Source organism: Pinus tabuliformis, chromosome 1_2, assembly GCF_031772625.1.
Source record: "Pinus tabuliformis cultivar Carrire ecotype Pingquan chromosome 1_2, CPIR1, whole genome shotgun sequence".
In the NCBI taxonomy this organism is placed as follows: Eukaryota; Viridiplantae; Streptophyta; class Pinopsida; order Pinales; family Pinaceae; genus Pinus; species Pinus tabuliformis.
Genome location: NC_142298.1, coordinates 481627529 through 481652555, shown reverse-complemented (window position 1 = coordinate 481652555; position 25027 = coordinate 481627529). Strand labels below are relative to the sequence as shown.

The window sequence follows — 25027 nt, the reverse complement described above, 5'->3', positions numbered from 1 at the left end:
ATGATTTTATAGCTAGAAGGTAGTTAGAGCTAAGGAAATTGGTTCACATCCGTGAACTCATTTCTTGGACAGATTTTTCAGTTTTGAAAGAAAAAAGAGAGAGGAACATTTTAAAAAGAGAGATTTTTGGAGTGTGTATGGAGCAGGGGGTTTTTGTTCTCTGTGTAAGATTGAAGTTAACTGAACATCATTTCTTAGACTAGTGATTTTTTTATCGGCAAGTCAATTTTGTAAGTGTGAGTGAGACAGTTATTTGCATATGCATTTGTGAGGTTTGTGAACCATAATATTAATATCTGAAGATTGAAATTGATTTGGTCTTTAAATTGTTGTGTTGAATGAGGAATCCATGCACTGTCTTTTCTCTGTTATTTACATTTAAATGAGAACCTGGAGAATCACATTTCAGTTAATCTGTTAATCCAGTGCTTTTGCATCCAAGATTGTGTATTGGAAGGAGTCATTGACATTACAGGTTCGAGAATACAAAGCACTCTGTTTCAAACTTGCGGGTCAATTTCTGATCAAAGGAAGACGAATTTTGAAATTCCGTCATCTGGGTTTTGTGTAGAGCAGGTTCTATTAAGTAAATCGTGAGCGATTTCCCAAAATATCCTTGGTTGGGGAGTTCTGAAGTGATATTTAAACTGTATTTTTACAGACTACGTAACTGGGAAAACGACTTGTTGTTCCCTTGCACCAATGCCTGTGTTTGCAGAAATTGAAGCTGAAAAAGATGACTTGTTATTCCCTTGAACCAACTCCTGTGGTTTGTAGAGATAATAGCCATCAGTGCTTGTTATTTCCTTGCACCAACGCTTGTGTTTTGCAAAGATAGCAACCATCACCTTGTATATGTATTTTTCCTACTCCATTTCCTAAACCTTAAATTTCAACTTATATCAGGATATCAAGCCCCAACCTTGTCTTTGTTTTTATTCATTAAACTTATCATATCACTATCTTGGTGTAACAACAATCGTGCACATTAAATGCCATATGTTTTCATGTTACTCAATGATAGTATTGGGATTTCATAACTTTCTAAGAAACAAATAAAACTCCTATACCTTGGTATAGTAGGGTTGTCAATACACTAATATGTCTAAAATGGTCGATATCATTTTGTTCTAATATCGACATATTAGAGAACTTTGATACTTTGATATGACCAAAGTATTGTGAACTATGATGCTTCGATATGTTGATATGCCACCACTATGAATTATCATCATCAAACACCCAATCATGCTTTGTCATGTGGCAAGAAAATGACTTAGCCTACACATGTGTCACTCATTTTCAACATTGGGACAAGCTAATTTGACATTTCTACCACAACACATGTCACCCATATGGCATTTCCACATCATATGATATAACAACATGATGAAGTAAGCTATGAGATTTAAATATCATATAGCCACACATCAAACCACTTCATAATTCTTCACCTTTGGAAATACGGATTGGTTGCTACTCAATATCATTAAAGAGTTTAGTTAGCATTAATCAAAGGATCATTAAACAACAGATTAGGGTTAACCCCAATGTGATTTAAAAGCATGTTTTAGGTGGTAGAATGTCATGTTAAAAGAATATCCCACTCTTAAATTCTTAATAAAAGGTGAAATAAAGTGCAATGTGTTCCTTATGATAACACTAGAAATGAAATAAGATTCATTTATGACATTTAAACAAAAATAAAACTAAATTTTACTTCCATTCGTTGTGCACAATATTCAATTTTTTGTCTCTATTACCAGTGCTACAAGCACCCAAAATTAACTAATTTCATATAATTGTTTCTACAATTACTACCGAAGAAGTAGGTTCTAGTCTTTAAGCAGTTAAATATTTGCAATTTTTTTCATTATGATGCTTAAGTTTAATGTTATGTTGAATTGTTATTGTAGGTTCTTGAAATTCCTCCAAAGAAATGTGGAAAACAACCAAAGATGGTCGATCTTGTAGAAGATGAGGACACCAAACTGAATTCAACATTATTTTTTGATACATCCTACAATATTGGTCAGAAATCGAGGACTGGAGTGAAATGTTGATTTCTTTGAGTTGAGTGACTTCTTGGATGAACTTTAAGAGGGTGCAGATGGACTTATTGATGTTAATAAGTCAACCCTCCACAAAATAGTAGCTAGACCAATTGTTATTCAATACACATACATGGTATGCTGTAATTTAACTTAGGCTAATGTTAAAACTCATACAATTGTGAATGATAGAATAGAAATGGTAGGCTCATTTAGGGTTGAGGATATCTAGTTTATTTACAAATTTCCAAAACTATAAGTTAAATTTGACAAAGAATTCCTTAAAACTTCATGGTCCAAGAAAATATTAAAGATGAAAGGGAAAAGGAAATCTTAATAAAAGATTGGTGGTGTTATGAGGATGCCTTCAAAATCAAGGGAAAAGATATATACCCCGTTAGGAGGATGAAAGAAGCCCAAGCAACTTACCACCATGTTATGTAGGCCCTATGGTGAGTAAAATTCTTTACAATTCAAAATAGAATGGGTTTCCCTGTTACAATAGGTACTAGACAAGGGTTTCCTTGTTACAATAGTCATTCTATCAAACAATTGAAAAAGAAAATTGAGAAGCTTTCAAATGCCCCTCCAGGCTTTATGCCCCAATTCTTCATGCTAGCTTTTTTATTGGATGTAATATGCATTAGGATGACATTCCCTCTTATGCAATGGAATTGGAAACTAGGCATTGTATCAATCCATATTTATTTTTCTAAATTATGGTACAAAAAAAATTAAAAAAAAAAAAAAATCATTTTATGATATTTGTAACAATTTTATGATCCCATTACATCATTTATTATTTGGTTATCTACCCCTAGGGTTTACTAATGAGGCCATGGAAGCCATTTCTCTAATTTGGGACTAGTTTCTTGATGAAACATTTTCTTATCTCAAAATCTATGGTTGTGAAGGGCCACCACATCCCTTACCTAGATATGTTCCAGATATGCTAACCTTAAGAGGAATATCCTATAAAACTGTTAGAGCCTTATTAGTTGGTTCAAAGAAAATCTGGCCTTTCTTTCAATTAAATTGGAATTTTTTTCCTAGAAACTCCTAAGCATGCCAAGAAGAAGTGACAACTTTATAATTGCTTAAGTTATATTACAGATCCTTTAAGAAGCATGGCCCTCTTAATATTGCTCAATAAGACTGTAAAACTCAAAATGGATTTAGAACATATGCAGATGAAAAATCATTGTTTAATCAAGTTTTTAGGACGTCAAATCATAAGAAGATGTTGCAAAAATAATTCAAAAAATACTATAAGGTCACGGTAAAGTAAATTTCTTGGATTTTCAAAGACACAGATTGTTGGCTTTAGGCAAGGAATCTATGATAGAAGAACAAATACAACATACTCAGGCTAAGTCTATATAGGCTGAACAAAGCCATATTGAGCATTCTTGGTCTAAATATGTCCACTCAAAATTATTACAACCACAAAAAACCATTCCAAGGATACGCAAATTGAAGACATTCAAATTCAAGAGATGCAAACCAAGATGCTAGTAGAAACACCTCATCAAGAAGATGGAAAGGTAAAGCAACCACATTCTAAGCTTGTTCCACAACCTTAGCCAATACCAAATCTAGAATACCATATTCCTACATGTAAAGGGGCCAAATGTTTTTTAGAAGCTAAAAAATTGGCAAATAAAATAACAATTGGCTCCAAGCACACTATCCAAAGTATTAGACGTAGATAAACACGAAATGCAAGTCGCATTAGAAGATTGGTCTCGAAAAATATTTTTTTGTCAAAAATTAAACACTGAATCAATAAATCTATGCTCAATCACATGGAAAAGCTCAATGGATATAATAATTTATTTTGACATGTCTAATGTATAATTTTTGGGAAAGACTATACTCATTGGATCTTGCATCTTTGATATTCAATAGTTACAGAGAAAAGATACATAAAATGAACTGCAACATATCGACCACTGAACGTGGCAAAACATTAATTAGTTTATTATTAATCCAACAACTTGTTCCACATTAATTATTAAAAGAATATAGTCAAGAGGGGACATTCAATACTTAAATGTGCAACAAAATTCTCTATTATAAAAAATTTCTAGTTACTCATCAAATGTGGCCAAATTGGAATCCTTCTTGTTATTTTCTGTTATTTTGATGTATATAGAGAACTTCTCCAATTGAGAAAATGGTTGGAAATTCTAAATTACTATGTGCACTATTGTCAAGTTTTTTTTCTGTGGAATTGAAAACCATAATTTGGTGACTCGTTTATGTCTTTAGCAGTTGATGTCATTATTGTGCTTACACTTGAATACAAAAATTATACAATTTTGTCTTTCCTTTGATTTTTGTCAATGGAATAATTCATAAGTACATACTCACTTTTTTCTATAGTATTATTAGAAGAATCGAGTTACATTATCATTTCTATTCCATATTGATTAAATTAGAAGTGAATGACATTTAATTAAAATATGAGCACTTAGAAATAAGTTATTTAAATAATTAAAGTTTAGCGATTGTTTAAATTGCCAGTTAATTTTAGATTTTTTTTTAAATTCACCATTTTTACTCAATATCTCATATTTAACTATTTTCTTGCTCTCTGATAGGTTAGTTGTAATTAGAAACGACAATTGAATTGCATATAAAGATAGTTTAATTTTCATTAATTAGGATTGCATCATAGAAATAGTATTAAATCCAAATTGGATAAGAAAAATATCAATCCCAAAATCCATTTAATGGCAATCGAGACCACATACAAGTGAGAATCAACACATCAAATGAGTATAAGTCAAACTTAGGACCTTGATCAGGTGATATCTCTATATAGTTGATTAGAGACTTTCCTAAGCATCAATAAGATAACTTTTGAAGTAGATTGTAAATCCTTCTTCAATCATTATGGACATTTCAAATAAATAATTCATTATAATGAGCTTATAATTTTTTTGTTATTTTAGGAATGTATTCATGTTATTATAAATTATTTTAATAGTTTTGTCTTTATTTATATTTAAATAAATATATATTAAATGTACAAAATACATTTTAAAATTATGTTTTCTTATTTAATCACATGATATTTTCATATGATAATGAGTGAGTATATATTCTTGAATAAAATACACATTAAGCTTATTACATTTACTATAATTCAAATATCTTAAATCTATAAATTACATGTAACATATTGATAATATATATTAGTGAATCCTTACATTGCATATAACCATCTAATTATATATGGATTAAACAAATATCTTAAATCTATAAATTACATGTAACACATTGATAATACATATTATCAAATCCCTACATTGCATATAGCCATCTAATAATATATTAATTTCACCCATGGATTACATTTATCACTATAACATTGGATTACATTTATCACTCTTAACATTGTTATGCTTATTTTAAGTTAAATATATATCATATCCCTACATTACATGTTAAATATTGGGAACTATTTTCAATCAATTATAATATAAGAATTGCATATATGTTACCAGTGGACTAGTTCTAATCTAATAACAATCCATCAATGCCCATTCTCTAAACAAGGTTCATATGTATTCATGGTGCCAATAAATACAATAATAGTAATTCCTCACCATGTAGGATTAATTGAGGAAATGGGTATCTTATTTTCTTGTGTTTTTGTTGTCATCTTGGAAATTTAAGAGAGCTTGTCGAAATGGTGTTTGAAGACATTGGAGTGACAGAGGAAGAAGCAATATTTGCTATTGGATTAGGTGTTTTTGATATAGGCGAAATACTTATGTTAGTATTTAAATGTGAATGGCTTGGTGCAATACTAGTGTGTGATTTTGAATGGTTTGAAATAACATTAATATTAGGATTTGCTTGCAAATCGTCAATATCTATAAAAGGGGGTTGACTAGCTTCTATAATATTTGGTTCTTTGTTGGTGAGTAACATGATAACTGTAGACATTGAAGGACGTAGTATTGCAGATGTTTGTGTGCAAAGTAGAGCTATATGAACAACTTGCAATACCTCCTTGTGGTAGTTTTCTTGGATGTTGGGATCAATTATATTTGAAATGGTACCTGATAAATGACAGTTCCAAACCTGCACCATACATATATTATAGTTTGAATATTATTACAATTTTACTATTAAAAAACAATGAAGATTATGTATATGATGAAGAAATTACCATTGATAATAGAGAAGGTAAGTCATCGGTGTGAATAGGTGTTTTATTTCTTTTGCCACTGATAATCTCAAGGATTAGCACCCCAAAAGCATAAACATCAACCTTTTCTGTCAAATGACCATGAACAAGATATTCAGGAGCCATGTAACCTCTGCAAAAACAAAAATAAGTATTAGCAACATTTATAATAAGAGTATTTTTTATTATTATTATTAAATTTATTCTCACCGAGTTCCAATGATTCTTGTGCTAAGGTGAGTTTGATCTTCTGAGAAGTATCTAACCAACCCAAAGTCTGCAATTTTAGGCTTGAAATGCTGATCCAGTAGAATATTGCTAGCTTTTATATCTCGATGGATGATGCGTATGTCTGATTCTTGGTGAAGATAAGCTAGCCCACTTGCAGTCCCTAATACAATGTCAAACCTCCTTTGCCAATCTAGTATGTTTCCCAAGTTTTCATCTGTTGAAAAGTACAACTCTATCTCAAATAACTTAAATATAACTCAAAAAATCAATAATTATTAGCATTTAAAGGTTGATTCTAACAAAATTCAATTTATAGAGGCAAAAAATATTACCAAATATAAAGTGATCAAGGCTCTTGTTAGGAAGGTATTCATAGACTAAGAGTTTCTCTGGGCCATCGATGCTACACCCAAGAAGTTTGACAAGGTTTTTATGTTGAACACAACTTATCAAATTCACTTCATTAAAGAACTCACTCATACTCTCTTCTTTATTAGAAAATAGTCTCTTCACAGCAATCTCTCTACCATCTGGTATAACTCCCTGCTAACATGCCCATCTATTTTATTAAACGATTATGTAAATATATCCATGTATTTAAAAAATAAATCATATAAAAACACATACATAAATCACCTTATAGATTGAACCAAAGCCTCCTTGACCAATTTTATTTGTGGGGTCAAAATTTTTAGTAGCAGATTGTAGAGTTCTAAATTTGTAATTTAATTTTGATTTGGATATAGCCGTTGAAAGTTCACATAATGGTTTGTAGTAACCTGCAAGAAAAAGGAACACGTCAAATATTTTTGAAATATTGTAAAACCATGTTATCAAAGGCCACATTACATTTTAAACATTTTTTAATATAGTCTATGCATTGTTCTTTGTGCTTTACTATAGTTTAGATGCTTGCGTTTCTAGTAAATGTTAAAAAAAAAGCAATAAAAACATTTAATGCTTTACAGCCTAATACTAATATAATGTTGATTATTTAAGATTTAAACATCCATTAAGATTGTGATTGTTGAAAAAAATTTATATTGTTAGGATCAATGTCTACATTTTTATTATTGATGTTGACATTAGTTCAATAGAGTACAACTTTGTGTGTATAAGTGGTGAGTGACTAAAACCCTAAAAATGGTGGTGTCATGATATTAAAACATAATAATATCTCCACTCCTATAGCCTCTTTAGAAATGGGAGAGGTAGGACCATCCTCCTTAAAAGGCCATTGTCGTAGGGGAATGAATTATGGATCCTTCCCCAAAACACTATAACCAAGGAAAACACAAGATAATGGAATTGATAGTTCTTAGAAAAAACAACAAAGAACCTATGCTAAGAAATCACCTTCACATGCATCAACAACTATATTATATGCATGCATGATTATGTAGTGGCTATGAAATTCTAGGATTTGGTCAATAGAGAAAGCCCCACTAACTATGAGAGTCAACAAACTTGAATCCTAAAGGAGTTGTATAGATCAAATTAGGTTATAAAGGATTCTTCATCATTACATTCACTAACATGTAAGACTAAGATTAAATGTTTGGAAATGGACCATACTTCTATATTTCAATCAACTTCCATTACTCTATTCGGTATGATGATTCAATCTAGAACATGAGGATTTCACTTCCTTGCTAATATAATCTTCACATATTCTCTACCACAAGAATTTTGGGATGAAAAAACCATGAAAGGCATCATAATATACTTGGATATTATGTAAAAATCTTGAAGGTGACCAAAACATGAAGAAACACATCTTATTGTCACATCTATGTCTACATGAATCTCTCTAGCATCCCTCCTAAATCCATTTCCATCAATTATCAAAATGTGGAATGGATCCAAACCCAAGATTATGGGCACATACCATTTCTGTACATAAAGGTCCATAAGCATGGTCATTTTCTCTATGGCTACCCAAAAATTGAGGCAATAGTAAATATAGAGAATCAAAGACAAAATATGAGGATGGGCTTCAAAATATCCAAGGAAAACAAAAAACCAATTGAAAACATAACTCAAAATTTCATGTCACGACAAAGATCCATTGTACCTAGAATTGAGCCTTCCTCAAAATGAGGGAAACTTCGAAGAGGGTAGTTAGCAACCATCACATGATAGAAGAAAGCAATTTCTATAGAGAAAAGGAAAATCCATCCCTTCCCATCCCTAGCAAATGACCTAGGCATCAAAGAATAAAAACAAGTAGAGGCAAATTGTGTAGTTCCCATGCAAATACAAAATAGGGAAAATAAGATCATGGAGGAATCAATCTCATCAACTGAGCATAAAGGGACTTTGATAACCCATAGAAAGATACAAATATGGCCAAAATTATCACACTCCACTCCAAAATTGAAGTAGGAATATCTAAACAACCTCTCGCTAAAGACAATCGCAAAACTATATAAGGAGGCCATGTGAAAAAGGAAGAAGGGAGGAGGAAGCACATACAACCAAAACCATTGGACTAGTAATTTTCTTTTTTAAAATAGCTTTAATGACATGATAGGAAGTATGGACATGGTATAGAATACAAGTTGAATCAACGTGATAGACCTACTAGTGGTAATTAATTCCATTTAAAGAAATTTCCAAGAATTAGTATCTAAGGAGCAAAGCATAATTACTAATGTTTCTAGACCCCTAGTGCCTTGCCTTAAAGGAGCCTTTCTTGATTCCATAAAAGAATTGGGAGAAATACTAGGGGAAATAGTGGAATATTGGGGGATGATTCAACGCCATAACTATTGAAGATCTAACTAGGTCCGGTCCTCATAAGTATCATTGCACTTGTATCAATGTATATATTTCATGAAAGCAAAAGAAAAAGAAAATTATCCATTTTTCAAGCATGAGTTTCATGCTCAAGTCAAATTTTATTTTAGTAAAGCATGTTCTTCATGTTTCTAGGGTTTTGAGTCAATAAGAGTGTCATGAGTCATAAGTCCCATTTGGACTATTTATAATTGAAAGAAAAAACTATTTTTGAGTCAGAAGTGTCAAGTTGTTCCCACAAGACCAAGTCGGCCTGCCCAAAGGATGTGACCCTCCGCATGGACAAACAACTATATATTGGCATAAATGTTCCACCATTTGTTAAGAAATTCATTGAAGTTCTGAAGCAAGAAATGTGAGTTTCTTCAGAGGTAAGGATGCAAGTTTCTCTGCGAAAAGAAAGCGAGTGTTCTCTATGAAAAGGGATGTGTATTTCTCTGTAAAAATAATATGAATTCTTTTGTAACATATGCAAGTTTCTGGGGTTGAAAATATGTGAATTTTATAGGTTAAAAGTCCACGCAAAGATGCGTAATCTCTGAGGTTAAAGTTCTAAACAAGGTGCGAGTTTTCTGAAGGGATGAGCCTATACTTTTGTGGAGAAATACGAACTAAAATGAAGATTTGTTTCTTGAGTTGTGAGGATTCTCTAATGGAAAAAATCATGGTATCTAGTGGACAAAATGGAGGGCTGGCTTGAGTCTTGTGGGAGGTCCTGGTCTTGGTCTTTGAGTCTTGGATATCTCATTTTGATATGATTCTATAAGAAGAAAAGTTTCTGGGTTTTCCCCTTGTGGGGTTATGGCGTTGGCTTGGAGAGCCTATGTATTGTGTTCATTGTTTATTGTAATCTTCATGTTTATGTTTTTGGTATTTGTTTGATGAAAAAGAACATAATAATATAATAAGAAAACAACAATATTCACAAGCATCTATCAAGTAAAGAAAATTTTAATCTAATTTACTGCCCTATTGATTTCTCAACATGGTATCAGAACTAAGGTCAGTTTGAAGGTCACACATTGTTGGAATTTAGCAGTAGTTATCTCTCCAAGAATGGCTTGAAGTTATTACATCATTGAAGGCTCTTAAAATTATAATAAGATAGCTCTTGAGGATCATTTCCGAAAGATCAAAAGTCTGAAGCACCCGAAAAAGGGTGTGTTGCAATGACATTCATTCACACAAGAAACCAAAGCTTATTATTGATCTCTATAGCATCCTAAAGCAAAGGATTGTAAGAATTCTGAGATATGCATCTGAAGTCCTGTAACATGCAAAGGCACTGTGGTAACCGGAAGTAAAGGACAATATGCGAAAGAAGGGCAACGAAGCCCTTTAAAGTTTCTATAGTTTTGTAACATGAAATTGTGGAAATCTCAGAACCTGTGGCACACCAGCAAATTGTTTAAAATTTATAAAATGGCAATTGAAAGAACTACTACAATTTGAATAATTGAATAGTAGGCCGAAACTGTGGAGACATGGAAATATTCTCTTATGCCAATACAAGCTACAGGAACGTGCACCCTATCATGACATCTGAAGCCTTCTACAATGTTCTCTGTGATCTAAGGACTGATGCCAATACAAGCTACAGGAACGTGCACCCTATCATGACATCTGAAGCCTTGTACAATGTTCTCTGTGATCTAAGGAGGAAGACGAAAGTATGCTCAGTATAGTTGGAAGCCTCTTGGAAAAAATATGTTGAACGAAATGGATCAATATATCCTAAAGCAAACAAGGAAGCGTATATCTAAATCTGTGACTGCATTAATGGCATTCGAATTCTGTGACACATTTCTCCATTCATACAATTCTCTTGCGGTCGATGATGATGAGAAATATCTATTCTTCTCGGAAAGTGATTCAAGCCAATTATACTTTGACTACTATAGTGATACAGGGATATACTCCTTTATGGTGATACATAGTCTTCTTCTAAGCATAACATCGAAGGCGTCACAATATGATCCAAGATCCCTTCTCTGTTCTTAATCCAAGGTCCGATTTAAGACCATGGTGGATTTTGTCGACATAACAGTGATATGCATAAACGATGATATATGTCATCCCCTTCAAATCCTGACAGCAATATAAGTTCCTTCTGAGACATGTTATGAGAGTAATATGAAACAATACAAGACACCTGATACATTGGACAGTTATTCACGTAACATCTCCAATCTCTCTGTTAGAAGTCCATCTGAGTTAATCTAAAGAGTTTGTCTGGAGTGATTTTGTGGTATAAAGATACTACAATAATGACAGTGATACACATAGGTATGACAGAAAGCCATATACTTTTGGCACAATGATAGAAAAATAATACATTTGTAAGAACCACAGTGATCCGAAGTCATCATGATTATCTCCCATCGAACAAAAGATCTGAAGTAAGGTTGATAAACAGTAATGCGAGTTGTATCCTCTAGACTTGGACAATAAATGATCCGAGATGATGAACATCCAAACTCTGTTATCTACCAAAATCCTAAAATTGATGTGTCTTTTAGTGATCAATGTCAACATCATATAGTGATGCGGGTTCCCTTTTTTGGCATATGAGTTTGACATATCAGTAATACACAATATGCGAGTTCTACATATCAACGACATACAGTGATGAAATGTTTCCTCTTGACATGCGATTTTGATATATCAATGATGCATAACAGTAAGGCGAAATGATCTCCTAAGGCAAGACTGCGATACGGGTTATCTCCTGAAGTGATTTGATAAGACAATATTGCAACAGTGATGAATGGCTTGACAACATTTGACAACTGAAGATTGAAGACAGATGGAAAACCAAGAACAAGATCTTTGCAAGGATGAAAAAGGTATGTATACTTGTGTCCTTCTGTTATAGTGGTCATATAATGATCTCTTAAAAGGTATGTATCAATGTTGCACTAGTCGTTATCAGGATAATTTCGGCCCGGGAAAAAAAAAAAAAAAAAAAAAAAAATCGTTAAAATCGGGAAAAAAGGAAAAAATCGTAACATATAAAAATATTCATTTTTTTCAATTTTTTTAATATCTAAACCATCTACAACATAAAATAAATACATTGACACATAAATATGATAAAAGAACTAATAAGATGTTTAATATCATTTTTAGTGCTACATCACACGTAACAGTGAATCATGTCCTGAATAGTAAGTCCTGACTCCTGAGTCCCAACTCAGCATCAAAATATCAACAAAAAATATAATAATGTATCTCATGAGCAAACTTGGAATTAGTTTGAGACTCAAATCTTCCGGGTTGCTTAAAGTCTATGCTTAGAAATGTACGGTGCCTAAAGTCTATGTTTAGAAATGTCGGGTTAAGTGTTAATTCTGCTCTCACTTAAGGTTATAACTTATGTTACAAGGATTGGTGCTAACGTTGAAGTGTTTCTTTGCTCCATATACCTAAAAGAGACAAATCGATGACAGAGTAACTGAAATGACCTGGCTTCTTTGCACCTAAATTTCACCCTTGAAATCTTCATGTCCGGGTTTTTTGAGGTCATTGTTTCAGATCTGAGGTTGTCTATGATGAGTTTGGCACAATTTATAGCATAATAAATCTCCCATCCTTGGTTTAAAACAGATTTACATGCATGAAGTTATTTCTGGTATCATTTCAGCACTGGTAATAAGGGTTTAGTTTTCTGAATAGTGGTCACATTCTCATCTTTATACACCATTTTATGACAGTGTTCGAATATACTTGACATTCTTAATACATCTACAAGCAGATCGATGTCTTGTCTTGTTAGACAATATGGTGTTTGAGTTCGATATTAATGTGTTTCTAACCCTGATTTTCATTAACAGCAATTTAACAAAGGAGTTTCCATTAACATGGTTTTGATCTTGAAAGGAAACTACTCTTATGCATATAGTAACTCTTGAGTCTTGAATAAATGGTTTTCAATACATGATTAATAGCACTCATCTAAACATGCTGAAAAGGTTAAAATTGTTCACTGCTAGAGAACACTAAAACACGGTTTATACAGTATGTGATCTCTTGACATTGCTGCCAACGTTTGCACTCTTATCACTGCTCATTTGTTACATTGTGAATGGTTGATTCTTATGGTCATAACCTGTTTGAACCTACACATACACTTGAGTATTTGAAGAAACATTTCACTGCTAAGAGATTCTTTTCACACAGCATATATATTTACGGAATAGCTATGCAATCACTTGTGTTTTCATCACTGTCGGATATTCTAAATCTGTGATCTCTCATTGACAGCGAAGTGTCCCAAATGCACCAGTAAATGTGATATAAGTGCTATTTTTCTTGAGTACTGTTGATGCATAGGATTGGCCATTGTCTTCATAACATTAATGAGAAAAAAATTCATGTTTTTCTAGTTATAAATCGCGCTGCCCAACATAGCCACGATTTTTCCATAAAAATCGCGATTTTTTCATAAAAATCAGCCAAAAAAAATCGTTTTTATCGTGCGATTTTATCGTTTTTTTTTAAATCGCGATAAAACGATTTTATCGCGATATTTTCGCGATTGGTGCAACACTGGTATGTATACTTGTGTCCTTCTGTCATAGTGTGCATATAATGATCTCTTAAAGGATTGAAATGCATCATAAAAATGTTGGTATAGAAGTATCCTCACAAAAGGCTTGATATCATTAGGGTTTTTGCAACTGATCCTTTAGTATTTGAAAAAATATTAATGACATAATTTCTACGGTTTGACAAATGAAGAACCTAAGGTTTATGAACCCTAGCAAGTATTTGAACTAGAAAACCCTAGAAACCCTAGCAAATCATCTTTTCTGAAATCCCTAGTCTTTAGGAATGACAAGATTAACATCATGGTGACATATTCTTAGAGATAAGTAACTTCTTGATTTTGTTCTCTTGTTTTTGTATATTTTGCTTAGTTGTACTTGCTGGTGAGAATTGCAGACACAGAATGAAGACTGCCAAAGTTGTGAAAGCAAGATGAGAAGGATGGTAGAACAAAGTAAATAAGGATGATATACAAGAAGATCAAAACCAAGAAGAAGGGAGCAGTCTAGAAATATGTATCAAAGAAGGAAGTTGGTGAAATCATGGAAGCATACAAGGAAAGAAGTTCACTTACCGCAGATGGATAGAGGGAGCTATAAAAATCTTGATGGATACGATATTAATTAAAGCTTGGAACACATTGATTAACAATTGGAAGCTAAAGAACATGTAGCAAAAAAATGTTGCAATATAAAGATAGACCATGCAAAGGAATGTTGACTTCAAAGGGAGGAAGCAACCGATTTTATGACTCTACATCTTGACTAGAGAAATTCTGATGAAGAAAGAAGACATGAAGGTGTTAATTTTAGGTATGTTCCATGCTTAGAGGAATTTATTTCTATTTTCACAGTTAGCTCAATATCTTTTCTAGATTAGCAATCACATCATCATTAAAGTAAATTGCAGATAGAACATAAACATAGATCGCAGAAGACAAGCCAAGACAAGAGGACACAAGATGTGGCGCTAGCCAGGGACAAACTCCAATGTGGGTAAACGCTTGATCAATTCTTCTTATATGTTCTTCAATAGTTCAGTAGAGAGAGAGAGATATAGTACATTTACAACAGAAGCCAACATTTTGACTTATCTAAATAAAAGCATAGATCATCTCTACGTAGATGATACATGAGGTAGCTAAACTCAGTTGAAAACATGCTGCTTCAACTGATTCTCCCAGGTGACTCCATCACCCATCATAGTGCCGCACCTCACTGTGTTGCGTCATGTTGCACCCATCATCACTATGCTGGACCTCATTACCATGTTGTACACATGATACTGGTGCACCATGATTGCTTGTTGTCATATGCAAGCACCATGTCCTTGTTGTCCCATCTATCATGCTCCATCATGATTGCATTTGTTGTTTTCCCACTGTTTAGCATTGTTGTGCCACGTCATAGCTTGTTGTCCCAAGTACGAAGCTCCGACAAGCACCATGTCCTGTTGTACCACTTACCATGCTGTGTCCCACTGTTTAGCATTGCTATTGTTGTCCCAATGTGCTTTTGCTGCCACATGTCATTGTTGCTATTATGCTGCCCATGCATCTTGCTGCACTATCACATTAGTATGCATTCAAACTTCATGGGTCACCTTGCTGTCACTTCTTATCATGGACTGTATTGGTTCATAGTTTAGGATCTTTGTTTGTTATGTAGGATGGAAGATGGGACAACCTTCATCATAGGCCATCAAGACAGATCTAGCATCCCTCATATATAGGCAGCAGCATCCATGCTTGTCCAACCTTGTTTGTTGTTGATTGTTAGTGACAGATTGGTTAGGGCACATGCATGTGGCCTTAATCTTCTCCAAGCTACCCCAAACAAACCTTGGAAGATTGCAGCTTGCTGAAAGTGAACTCCTCCCTTACTAGGTTGTTGCCTTAGGGCATATGACAGCAAAACAGCCCACATTATTTCTTTGTTGTGGTAGTATGGCCTGTGGCCTACCACACAACCTTGTTGTAGCATACGGCCTCCTCCAAATGTGCCCAAACAGCCAGCGTTTTACTCCTCTTCTACTCGGCCTGGTTGCCTATCCTTTCGACCCTGGTTGCCAATTTTAACAGAAGGCCTACGTGAAGAACTAATTGATGACATGATGCATTCAAAGCTAGATGAAGATTGAAAAAGATCCAGAAAGGCTAAAGTTTGATATGATGTGATGTTGTTAGGAGCTAAGAAACCATGTCATGAAGATGGAATGTGAAATAATTTGGAAGGTCGAAGCTCAGGTATGATACGATGATGCGAGAAAGGAGCCCTGTAACTAACACTAAGATATCCACAGTAGAACAAGTAGCTAATGAACAAGACACAATAAATCCTATAGTTGAAGTCTCCCTAGTTGAGAGGAAGTAAGGATTATCTCACTGATTGAGAGGGAGTGATGAGGGACATTGCATTCTCCATGTGTCATGCACTAGACCAAGACTAACAACCATAAGATTTAGTGAAGGAACTGGTAGGGAGAATGGAGGATTGGATAAGCATCTCAGACGAGTACTACTTGAGGGTTGAGAATCCAAGATAGGAAGCAGTCCTACGGACTGACACTCTTTTAGGATCAGACAGGGTATCCAAGATAATAGTGGTCGAAGAGGACATACATTCTTTGAGGACTGGAAATCCAATATGAGAATAGTCCTAAAAGGACATACCTGGTGAACATTCAGATGGAGTATGTGCCTTAAGAGGTTATGGTGGTGTCCATATGTATGCCTCCTAACATTGTGCTCTAATCTAGTGGAGAGATAGAGCTTGTTAGTCAAGGCCTTTCTATATTGCTATTTGACAATGTTGGGTATGATGTTGATGCTCAAACATGGCTTATCAATTTGACTCTTCTTATGAGAATATTTCAATTTGAGAGTATCCTTGTACCAGTTGTGTAATTATGAATACCTCCCTAGTTAAGCGGGAGTGTTGAAGACGTAACTAGGTTCGGTCTTCATAATTATCATTGTACTTGCATCAATATATATATTTTGTAAAAGAAAAGGCAAAAGAAAATTATTTATTTTTCAAGCATGGGTTTCATGCTCAAGTCAAATTTTATTTTAGTAAAGCATGTTCTTCATGCTTCTAGGGTTTTGAGTGAATAAGAGTATTTTTCATGAGTCACAAGTCCCATTCAGACTATTTGTAATTAAAAGAAAATTTCATTTTTGAGTCAAAAGTGTCAAGTTTTTCCCACAAGACCAAGTCGACCTGCCCCAAGGACTTGACCCTCCACATGGAAAGCAACTATATATTGGCATAAATGTTCCACCATTTGTTAAGCAATTCATTGAAGTTTTGAAGCAAGAAATACGAGTTTCTTCTGAGGCAAGGACGTGAGTTTCCTTGTGAAAAGAATGTGAGTATTCTCTGTGAAAAAGGATGTGAATTTCTCAGTAAAAAGAATACAAATTCTTTTGTAACATATGCAAGTTTTCGAGGTTGAAAAGATGCAAATTTCAAAGGTTAAAAGTCGCTGTGAAATCCCTGAGGTTAAAGTCCTAAAGAATATGTGAGTATTCTGAAGGAATGAGTCTACACTTCTATGGAGAAATACGAGCTAAAATGAAGATCTGTTTCCTGAGTTGTGAGGATTCTCTAATGGATAGAATCATGGTATCTAGTGTATGAAATGGAGGGCTGACTTGAGTCTTGTGGGAGGTCTTAGTCTTCGTATTTGGGTCTTGGATATCTCACTTTGATTTGATTCTATCATAATAGGAGTTTTTGGGTTCCCCCCCTTCTTGGGTTTTGGCCCTGGCTTGGAGAGCCTACATCTTGTGTTCATTATTTATTGGGTTTTGGTAGTTGTATGATGAAGAAGAACATAATCATATAATAAGAAGCCAACAATATTCACAAGCAACTATCAAGTAAAGAGAAATATGATCTAATTTACTGCCTTATTGGTTTCTCAACAATAATATCCCTTGGAGAAAAGATGAGAGGAATTGAAAATTGAGAGAAGAAAATCATTGTTTCAAACAAGTCACTCACTATCTAAGGCACATAGATATTCCCACCCTAAATGGGTTGTACACTTCAAGTGAGGGGGGGGGCAAAGAATAGTTGTAAAGCTAGATAGATCCTTTCTCCTAAAGGAGTTATGGAAAAAAGCTAAAAATGTGGTAGTAGAGGTGTTACCGAACATAAGCTTGAACCATTTTCCAACCGATATCCATGAAATGGGACAACAATGGAACTACACATGTCATCCCATTCAAAACTGAGAAATTATGGTTGCCTCACTCCATCTTCAACAAAAAATGGCGGAATGGTGAAAGGAGGAAAACAACATCCAAGAAACCAAGTGTATGAAATCCAACAAAAACTAAAACATCTTAAATACAAACTCAAAGAACAGAAGAAAGAGGATTTAAGAAACATATTCCAAGATAGGTGGCAACTAGATCAAAAAATGGCAATAATTGTTAAAATTGGCAACTAGGGCCAAACTCCATGTGGGTCATATTATTTATGGCAGCTGATATTTTTATTGGATCCCTCTCATTGAGAGGTGTAGGATTGATCTAAAGATCATCCGATTCCGATAAGTATTTATGGAGATGTGAATTTATTTTGATTATGGAATTATTATCAAGTCGGCCAGCAACTTATGTAGGCTCAGAAGCCCAACAGTCATGTCTATTCAACCTCTACGTTTTAGTATAAATAGAAGAGGACTTCAAGTCATTTCTACACACACTTGGATCTCTTCCTCTCTCTATTTGTCTTTGGGTTTTAGTAGGAGGAGAGCTCCCAAGGAAAAGCCGGAAAAGCCGGAAAATCTGGAACTGCCGGAAAAGCCGGAAAATCTGGAACTGCCGGAAAAGCCAGAATAGCTAGAAAAGCCGGAAAAGTTGGAACTACCAGAAAAGCTGGAAAAGCCGAAACTGTCAAAAAAGTTGGAACTGCCCGAATAGTCGGAACTGTCGGAAAAGCTGGAATAGCCAGAAAAGCTAGAACTGGCAGAAAAGCCAAAAAATTAGAAAATCCAAAACTGTCGGAAAAGCTGGAACTGCCGAAAAAGCCGGAAACGCCGAAAAAGCCAGAAATACCGGAAAAGCCAGAAAAGCCGAAAAAGCTAGAAAAGTCGGAAAAGCTGGAACTGCCGGAAAAGCCGGAAATGCCAGAAATGCCGAAACTACAGGAAAAGCCGAAACTGCCGGAAAAGCCGAAACTACCGAGAACTGCCGAAACAGCTGGAGCATCTGTCTCCGAAGGAAGGCAGCATGATGTATGAGGTCATGGGCAACATAATAAGCAACATGATGATATGAGCATGGGCAGCGTAATGATGAATGATGATATGAGCATGGGAAACATAATGATGAATGAGATCATGAGCATGGCAACTTGATGATGAATAAGACCATGGAAGATGCAGCATGATGAGCAGCATGAAGATGAGAGAAGCTCAGTCATCAAGGTTCAACACGTGTGACAATACAGCAAGGTGTCACACGGTAATGTGCAACAAATAGACGAGATGCAGCACTATGATAGGTGAACGAGTCACCTTAGAGAATCAGTTGAAGCAATATGTCTTCAACTGAACTCATGTCAATATCAAAAGCCAAAGTGATTGACTTCTATTGTAAATGTACTATGTCTCTCACTTTCTCTGCTTAACTTTGAAGAACATAAAAGAAGAATTGATCAAGGGTTTCCCCACATTGAGGTTTGTCCCTGGCTAGCGCCACATCTTGTGTCCTCTTGTCTTGGCTTGTCTTCTGCGATTTATATTTATGTTCTATCTACAGTTTACTTTATGCTGATGTGATTGCTCATGTGGAAAAGAAATTGAAATAAATTGCTCTAGCATAGAACATACCTAAAATTAGCATGGTAGCAGAGCTGAGGTGAAGACAATGCCCAAGCAAGAGTGAAAAAGCAATCACCAAAGACAATAGGGACAATACAAAAGGATCAATGGGTTCCACATCTCTCTTCTAAGTTCACAAAGGGTGAATTCGAAGCAGAACATATTATCGGAATGGCGTAGCGGAAGTTTCTGATGGCCCATCTAAAGATCACTTCATTGGGAAGTTCGGATCTAAGGGTGGAAGGAAAGGCGGATGCCTTGGTTGCAATAAGTTCAGCCATTATGCGTAGGAGTGTCCAAAGGTAATGCAGATCATCAAGGAAATGGTTGACTCTTCAAAGAAAGCAAGGAACCCCGCATCACTTTTATGTACCTGATCGCAAGAAGAACCTGGTGGCCATCTCGAAAATGGAAGTCAAAGGTTTCAAGGTGGCACTCATCGATGGAAAGGTACGTGTTTGGAAATAGAAATTTCAAAGATGTTTTTAAGTTCAGGGTTGTATCAAATTGCAGGAAGTCCACTAGGGACCATGTCCATTGTCACGTAGCACCGAAGGTCTATGAGTCATATGGTGACAGGGATGCCTGAATTCAGAAGGAGCATGAAAGTACATGTCTAAGATGTACCAAAGGAAAATCTTACAAGGGGACCATTCCCCTCATGTAGCGGGTCCACAGGTCTAGAACAACCCAAGGGGTCTGAGATTGATAATCAGGAATCTCGCATATGCAGGTGGAAGAAAGCCCTCTATGGCTTGAAGCAAAACACCCCAGGCATAATATGAGAGGATCGATAGCTGTCTGATAAAGTTGAGATTCACTAGGAGTGAAACGGATCCAAACCATCTAAAGGTTGTGGATGATAGATCTCTCATACCAACACCTTAGAGGACGACCTACTTCTAACAGGTGCAGACCCTTTCATTTGCAGAAGTAAGAGGGAGTTGGATTCTAGATGTGGAATGGTGAATTGCAAGCCTGTGACTACCTCGAGGATCTTAACTTTCAAAAGTTATATGGTAATGATGTCAGACCAGATTTGGGAAATGCCTCTGAATCTCATAAACTCATTCGCGTTGATGTTCTTGGTGAACTTCCGTCCGGACATATGTTTTGCAGTTAGCACGGTGAGCTCATATTTGGTTGAACCTCACTGGATTGGTGCCAAGAATCTTCTAAGATGTCTTCGGGGCACAATCTCTCATGGATTGAGATACACTACCGGAAATATGAAATTGCATGATTATTCGAATGCTGATTGGGCAGGCAGTGTGGAGGATCACTAGAGCACTTCTTACAGTTGTTTCTCTTTGGATTCTGCTTCAATATCATGGATGAGCAGGAAGCAGAAGTCAGTTGTTATAAGCACCGTTGAGACCGGATACATATCTACGAGTATGATCTCGTATGAAACTGCCTAGTTGAGGAAGCTCTTCAAGTGAGCTATTTGTACCACTGTGATTCTCTGTGACAACCAGAGGTGGGATTCGATTATTGAGGAATCTCGTATTCGACGATTGCTCCAGCAAATAGACATTAGATACTACCTTATCTGGGATGTGGTAAGTCTATGAGCAAGGAAGCTCCATCGCTATGAGATGATGTACAGGTCGCTACACTTTGTCTAAACCTTGGGGGAAAGATCAAATCTATGATTTTCCCGAACGAATTGGAGTCATCAAGAGACCCTTGTACAAGGGTCCTGCATGTTGTATACATTGAGCTCTAGTAGCTCTGGGGGCTTGTGGTTCTTACTGGAGCAACATACGACCACAGGGTGACTCACCCTCCCCTGGTGGTGCCCACTGGGACAGGATGATTTGCTCTCCTATGGACAGGATGATTCGCTCTCCTATGGACAAGATGATTCGCTTTCTTGTGGGACAGGATGATTCGCTCTCCTGTGGACAGGATGATTCGCTCTCTTGTCGGACAAGATGATTCGCTCTCCTGTGTAGCAGGATGATTAATTCTCCTGTGAGGTTTGGATGATGTGTTCTCCATGACGAATGTGTAGCAGGATGATTAATTCTCCTATGAGGTTTGGATGATGTGTTCTCCATGACGATTGTGTAGCAAGATGATTAATTCTCCTGTGAGGTCTAGATGATGTGTTCTCCATGACGATTGTGTAGCAGGAGGATTAGTTCTCCTGTGAGGTCTAGATGATGTGTTCTCCATGACGATTGTGTAGCAGGATGATTAGTTCTCCTGTTAGGCCTGGATGATGTATTCTCCACGGCGATTGTGTAGCAGGATGATTAGTTTTCCTTTGAGGACAGGATTGATTAAGTTCTCCTGTCGAGGCATCCTACCCATGTAGTCTGGGACTCATGGGAAGTACCTCTCATCTGATCAATGATCAGGGAAATGAGGATAGGGACCATAGTAGTACCGATGGACGCATCGTTGTTTCTACCATACTCCCTATGCTAGGATGACCTTCATTGATCTGGGACCAATGATACTGGTCTGGACCAGTGGTAGGAGTTGTACCCACTATGACACTAACTTCGAGTCGATTGAGGACTGATCTGGGACTAGTGGTACATACTCTGAGACTGACTTTGAGTCAGTAGAGTACTGGTCTGGGACCAGTGGCAAAAGTTGTACCTACTATGACACTGACTTTGGGACGGTTGAGGACTGGTCTGGGACCAGTGGTACACACTCTAAGACTGACTTCGGGTCAGTGGAGAATGGTATTACACATTCTCGATCAATTCTTCTTCTTCATGGTTCAACAGAGCTAAGTTGAGCAGCGCAGAACCAGTAGAGCTGAGCAGAGCAGAGCAAAGCCAGCAGAGCAGAGTAGAACCAGCAGAGCAGAGCAGAGCCATCAAAGCTGAGCAGATCTGAGAAGAGCCATCAGAGCTAAGCAGAGCTGAGTAGAGTTGAGCAGAGCAGTGCAGGGCACTGATAGCAGAGATAGTACAGTTGGACATATGGATCAACAGATGGAATTCTCCCTAGTTGAGAGGGAGTGTTAAAATTGGCAACTAGGGCCAAACTCCATGTGGGTCATATCATTTATGGCCGCTGATATTTTTATTTGATCCCTCTCATTGAGAGGTGTAGGATTGATTTAAAGATCATCCGATTCCGATAAGTATTTATGGAGATGTGAATTTATTTTGATTATGGAATTATTATCAAGCAGACCAGCAACTTATGTAGGCTCAGAAGCCCAACAGTCATGTCTATTCAACCTCTACGTCTTAGTATAAATAGAAGAGGACTTCAAGTCATTTCTACACACACTTGGATCTCTTCCTCTCTCTACTTGTCTCTGGGTTTTAGTAGGAGGAGAGATCTTAAGGAAAAGTCGGAAAAGTCGGAAAAGCCAGAAAAGCCGGAACTGCCAGAAAAGCCGGAAAAGTCGAAACTACCGGAAAAGCCGAAAAGCCGATACTGCCAGAAAAGCCGAAACTGCCGGAAAAGCCGGAACTGCCGAAAAAGCCGGAACTATCGGGAACTGCCGAAACAGCCGGAGCATCTGTCTCCGAAGAAAGGCAGCATGATGTATGAGATCATGGGAAGCATAATAAGCAGCATGATGATATGAGCATGGGCAACATAATGATGCATGATGATATGAGCATGGGCAGCATAATGATGAATGAGATCATGAGCATGGGCAACTTGATGATGAATAAGACCATGGAAGATGTAGCATGATGAGCAGCATGAAGATGAGAGCAGCTTAGTCATCAAGGTTCAACACATGTGACAATACAACAAGGTGTCACACGGTAATGTGCAGCAAATAGACGAGATGCAGCACTATGATAGGTTAACGAGTCACCTTAGAGAATCAGTTGAAGCAATATGTCTTCAACTGATCTCATGCCGATATCAAAAGTCAAAGTGATCGACTTCTATTGTAAATGTACTATCTCTCTCACTTTCTCTACTGAACTTTGAAGAACATAAAAGAAGAATTGATCAAGGGTTTCCCCACATTGGGGTTTGTTCCTGGCTAGCGCCACATCTTATGTCCTTTTGTCTTGGCTTGTATTCTACAATTTATATTTATGTTCTATCTGTAGTTTACTTTATGCTGATGTGATTGCTAATGTGGAAAAGAAATTGAAATAAATTGCTCTAGCATAGAACATACCTAAAATTAACAATAATAGAACAAGAAATAATGGACATGGCAATGACTAATGACCTAAGGAAAGAAGAGAATATCTTGAGAGAAGGAATCATAACCACCAATTAGAAAGAAGAATTTCTACAAAAGCAAGATTTAGAGCTCATTGGCTTGAATAAGGTGATAAAAATTTGAGATATTTCTACCAACCCACTATGGAAAGGACCAATCATAATAAAATACACTTCCTAAAGAATACACAAGGAACCAATTTGAAAATCAACAATGAGATATAATAGGAACCACTAACTACGTTGACAATCTTCTCTCAAAATATTTATAGGAAGTCTAGCAACAAAAGACATCCTTGAGAACATACTTAATCTGAAAACTTTCGTGGATATTCCACTAGAATAGTTCGTCACAACATATCTGAATATTAACTGAAATCTATACTATGTAATTTATTTATCCTTGGACCTTTAGATATCATTTTTTTTATAGCTAACTTTCTGCTTGAAAGAATGATATAGCTGAAATGTAAGAAATAGAGAAAATGGAAATAAATACACACACATTAACACAATTCTTACCCTAGGAAACCTTTCTACGAAAAAAACCAACTAGAAGGTGAGGCTACTATATTCTCTTTTCTCTAGTATGGAAATATGCAAGTAGAAAGGAAGAGGTACTCTATGGAGTTACCTGAGACCTATGGCTTGTAAGGCTGCTATGTAACCTTAATCCCCTTTATTCTTCTCTTTAAAATCTCACTTCAAGTCACTTTGGTCAACTACGGAACACAATACAATGGCATAGAATGGAACTCCTACTCCTTGTGGCTTAGTATTTAACATAGCCCAATAGCTAACTAGGGGTAAGGTTTTACTCTCTTAACCCTCAACTAGAGTTACAGGTTTGGACCTTCTAGAGTCTTCTTTAATGTCCACATGTGGTTATCCCCATTTTCAAGTGTAATGGGGGTTGAAGTGGCATCCTCTCATACCATGTTGATCAATACAATAGGTTAACTTGTGGGAGGCATAACTTTTGCATATGGCATTTGCTTAGCATGATTATTGCACCAATAGAAAAGCCTATAAGTGTGTATCAATTTATTAGGATTTCACACTAGGGTGGGAAAGTTTTGACCCAAAAAAATTCCATTTGGTACCTTAAAATGGCTCTAAAAGGTTTTAGATCCCAATTCTTCAAACTACGACCCACCATTAAAATGACCCTACAAATTGTTTCCTCCAATTTTCT

At 35.9% G+C, this 25027-nt stretch overlaps 1 protein-coding gene across 2 annotated transcripts in view; it reads right to left on the bottom strand.

The window, feature by feature from the left end:
* Positions 1-5603: 5603 nt before the first annotated feature.
* The window catches only part of LOC149206429 (cysteine-rich receptor-like protein kinase 2), a 44790-nt gene continuing 25366 nt past the window's right edge, over positions 5604-25027 (bottom strand). Inside the window, exons 3-7 of one of the 2 annotated variants that reach the window (XM_089395412.1) lie at positions 7120-7262; positions 6816-7026; positions 6463-6697; positions 6235-6385; positions 5604-6146 (exon numbers count right to left, since the gene is read on the bottom strand). In XM_089395412.1, coding sequence (XP_089251538.1) covers positions 5718-6146; positions 6235-6385; positions 6463-6697; positions 6816-7026; positions 7120-7262 — 1169 coding nt within the window. In that variant the 3' untranslated portion in view covers positions 5604-5717. The remainder of the gene's footprint in view (positions 6147-6234; positions 6386-6462; positions 6698-6815; positions 7027-7119; positions 7263-25027) is intronic. The other variant, XM_089395413.1, reaches the window with a different exon arrangement.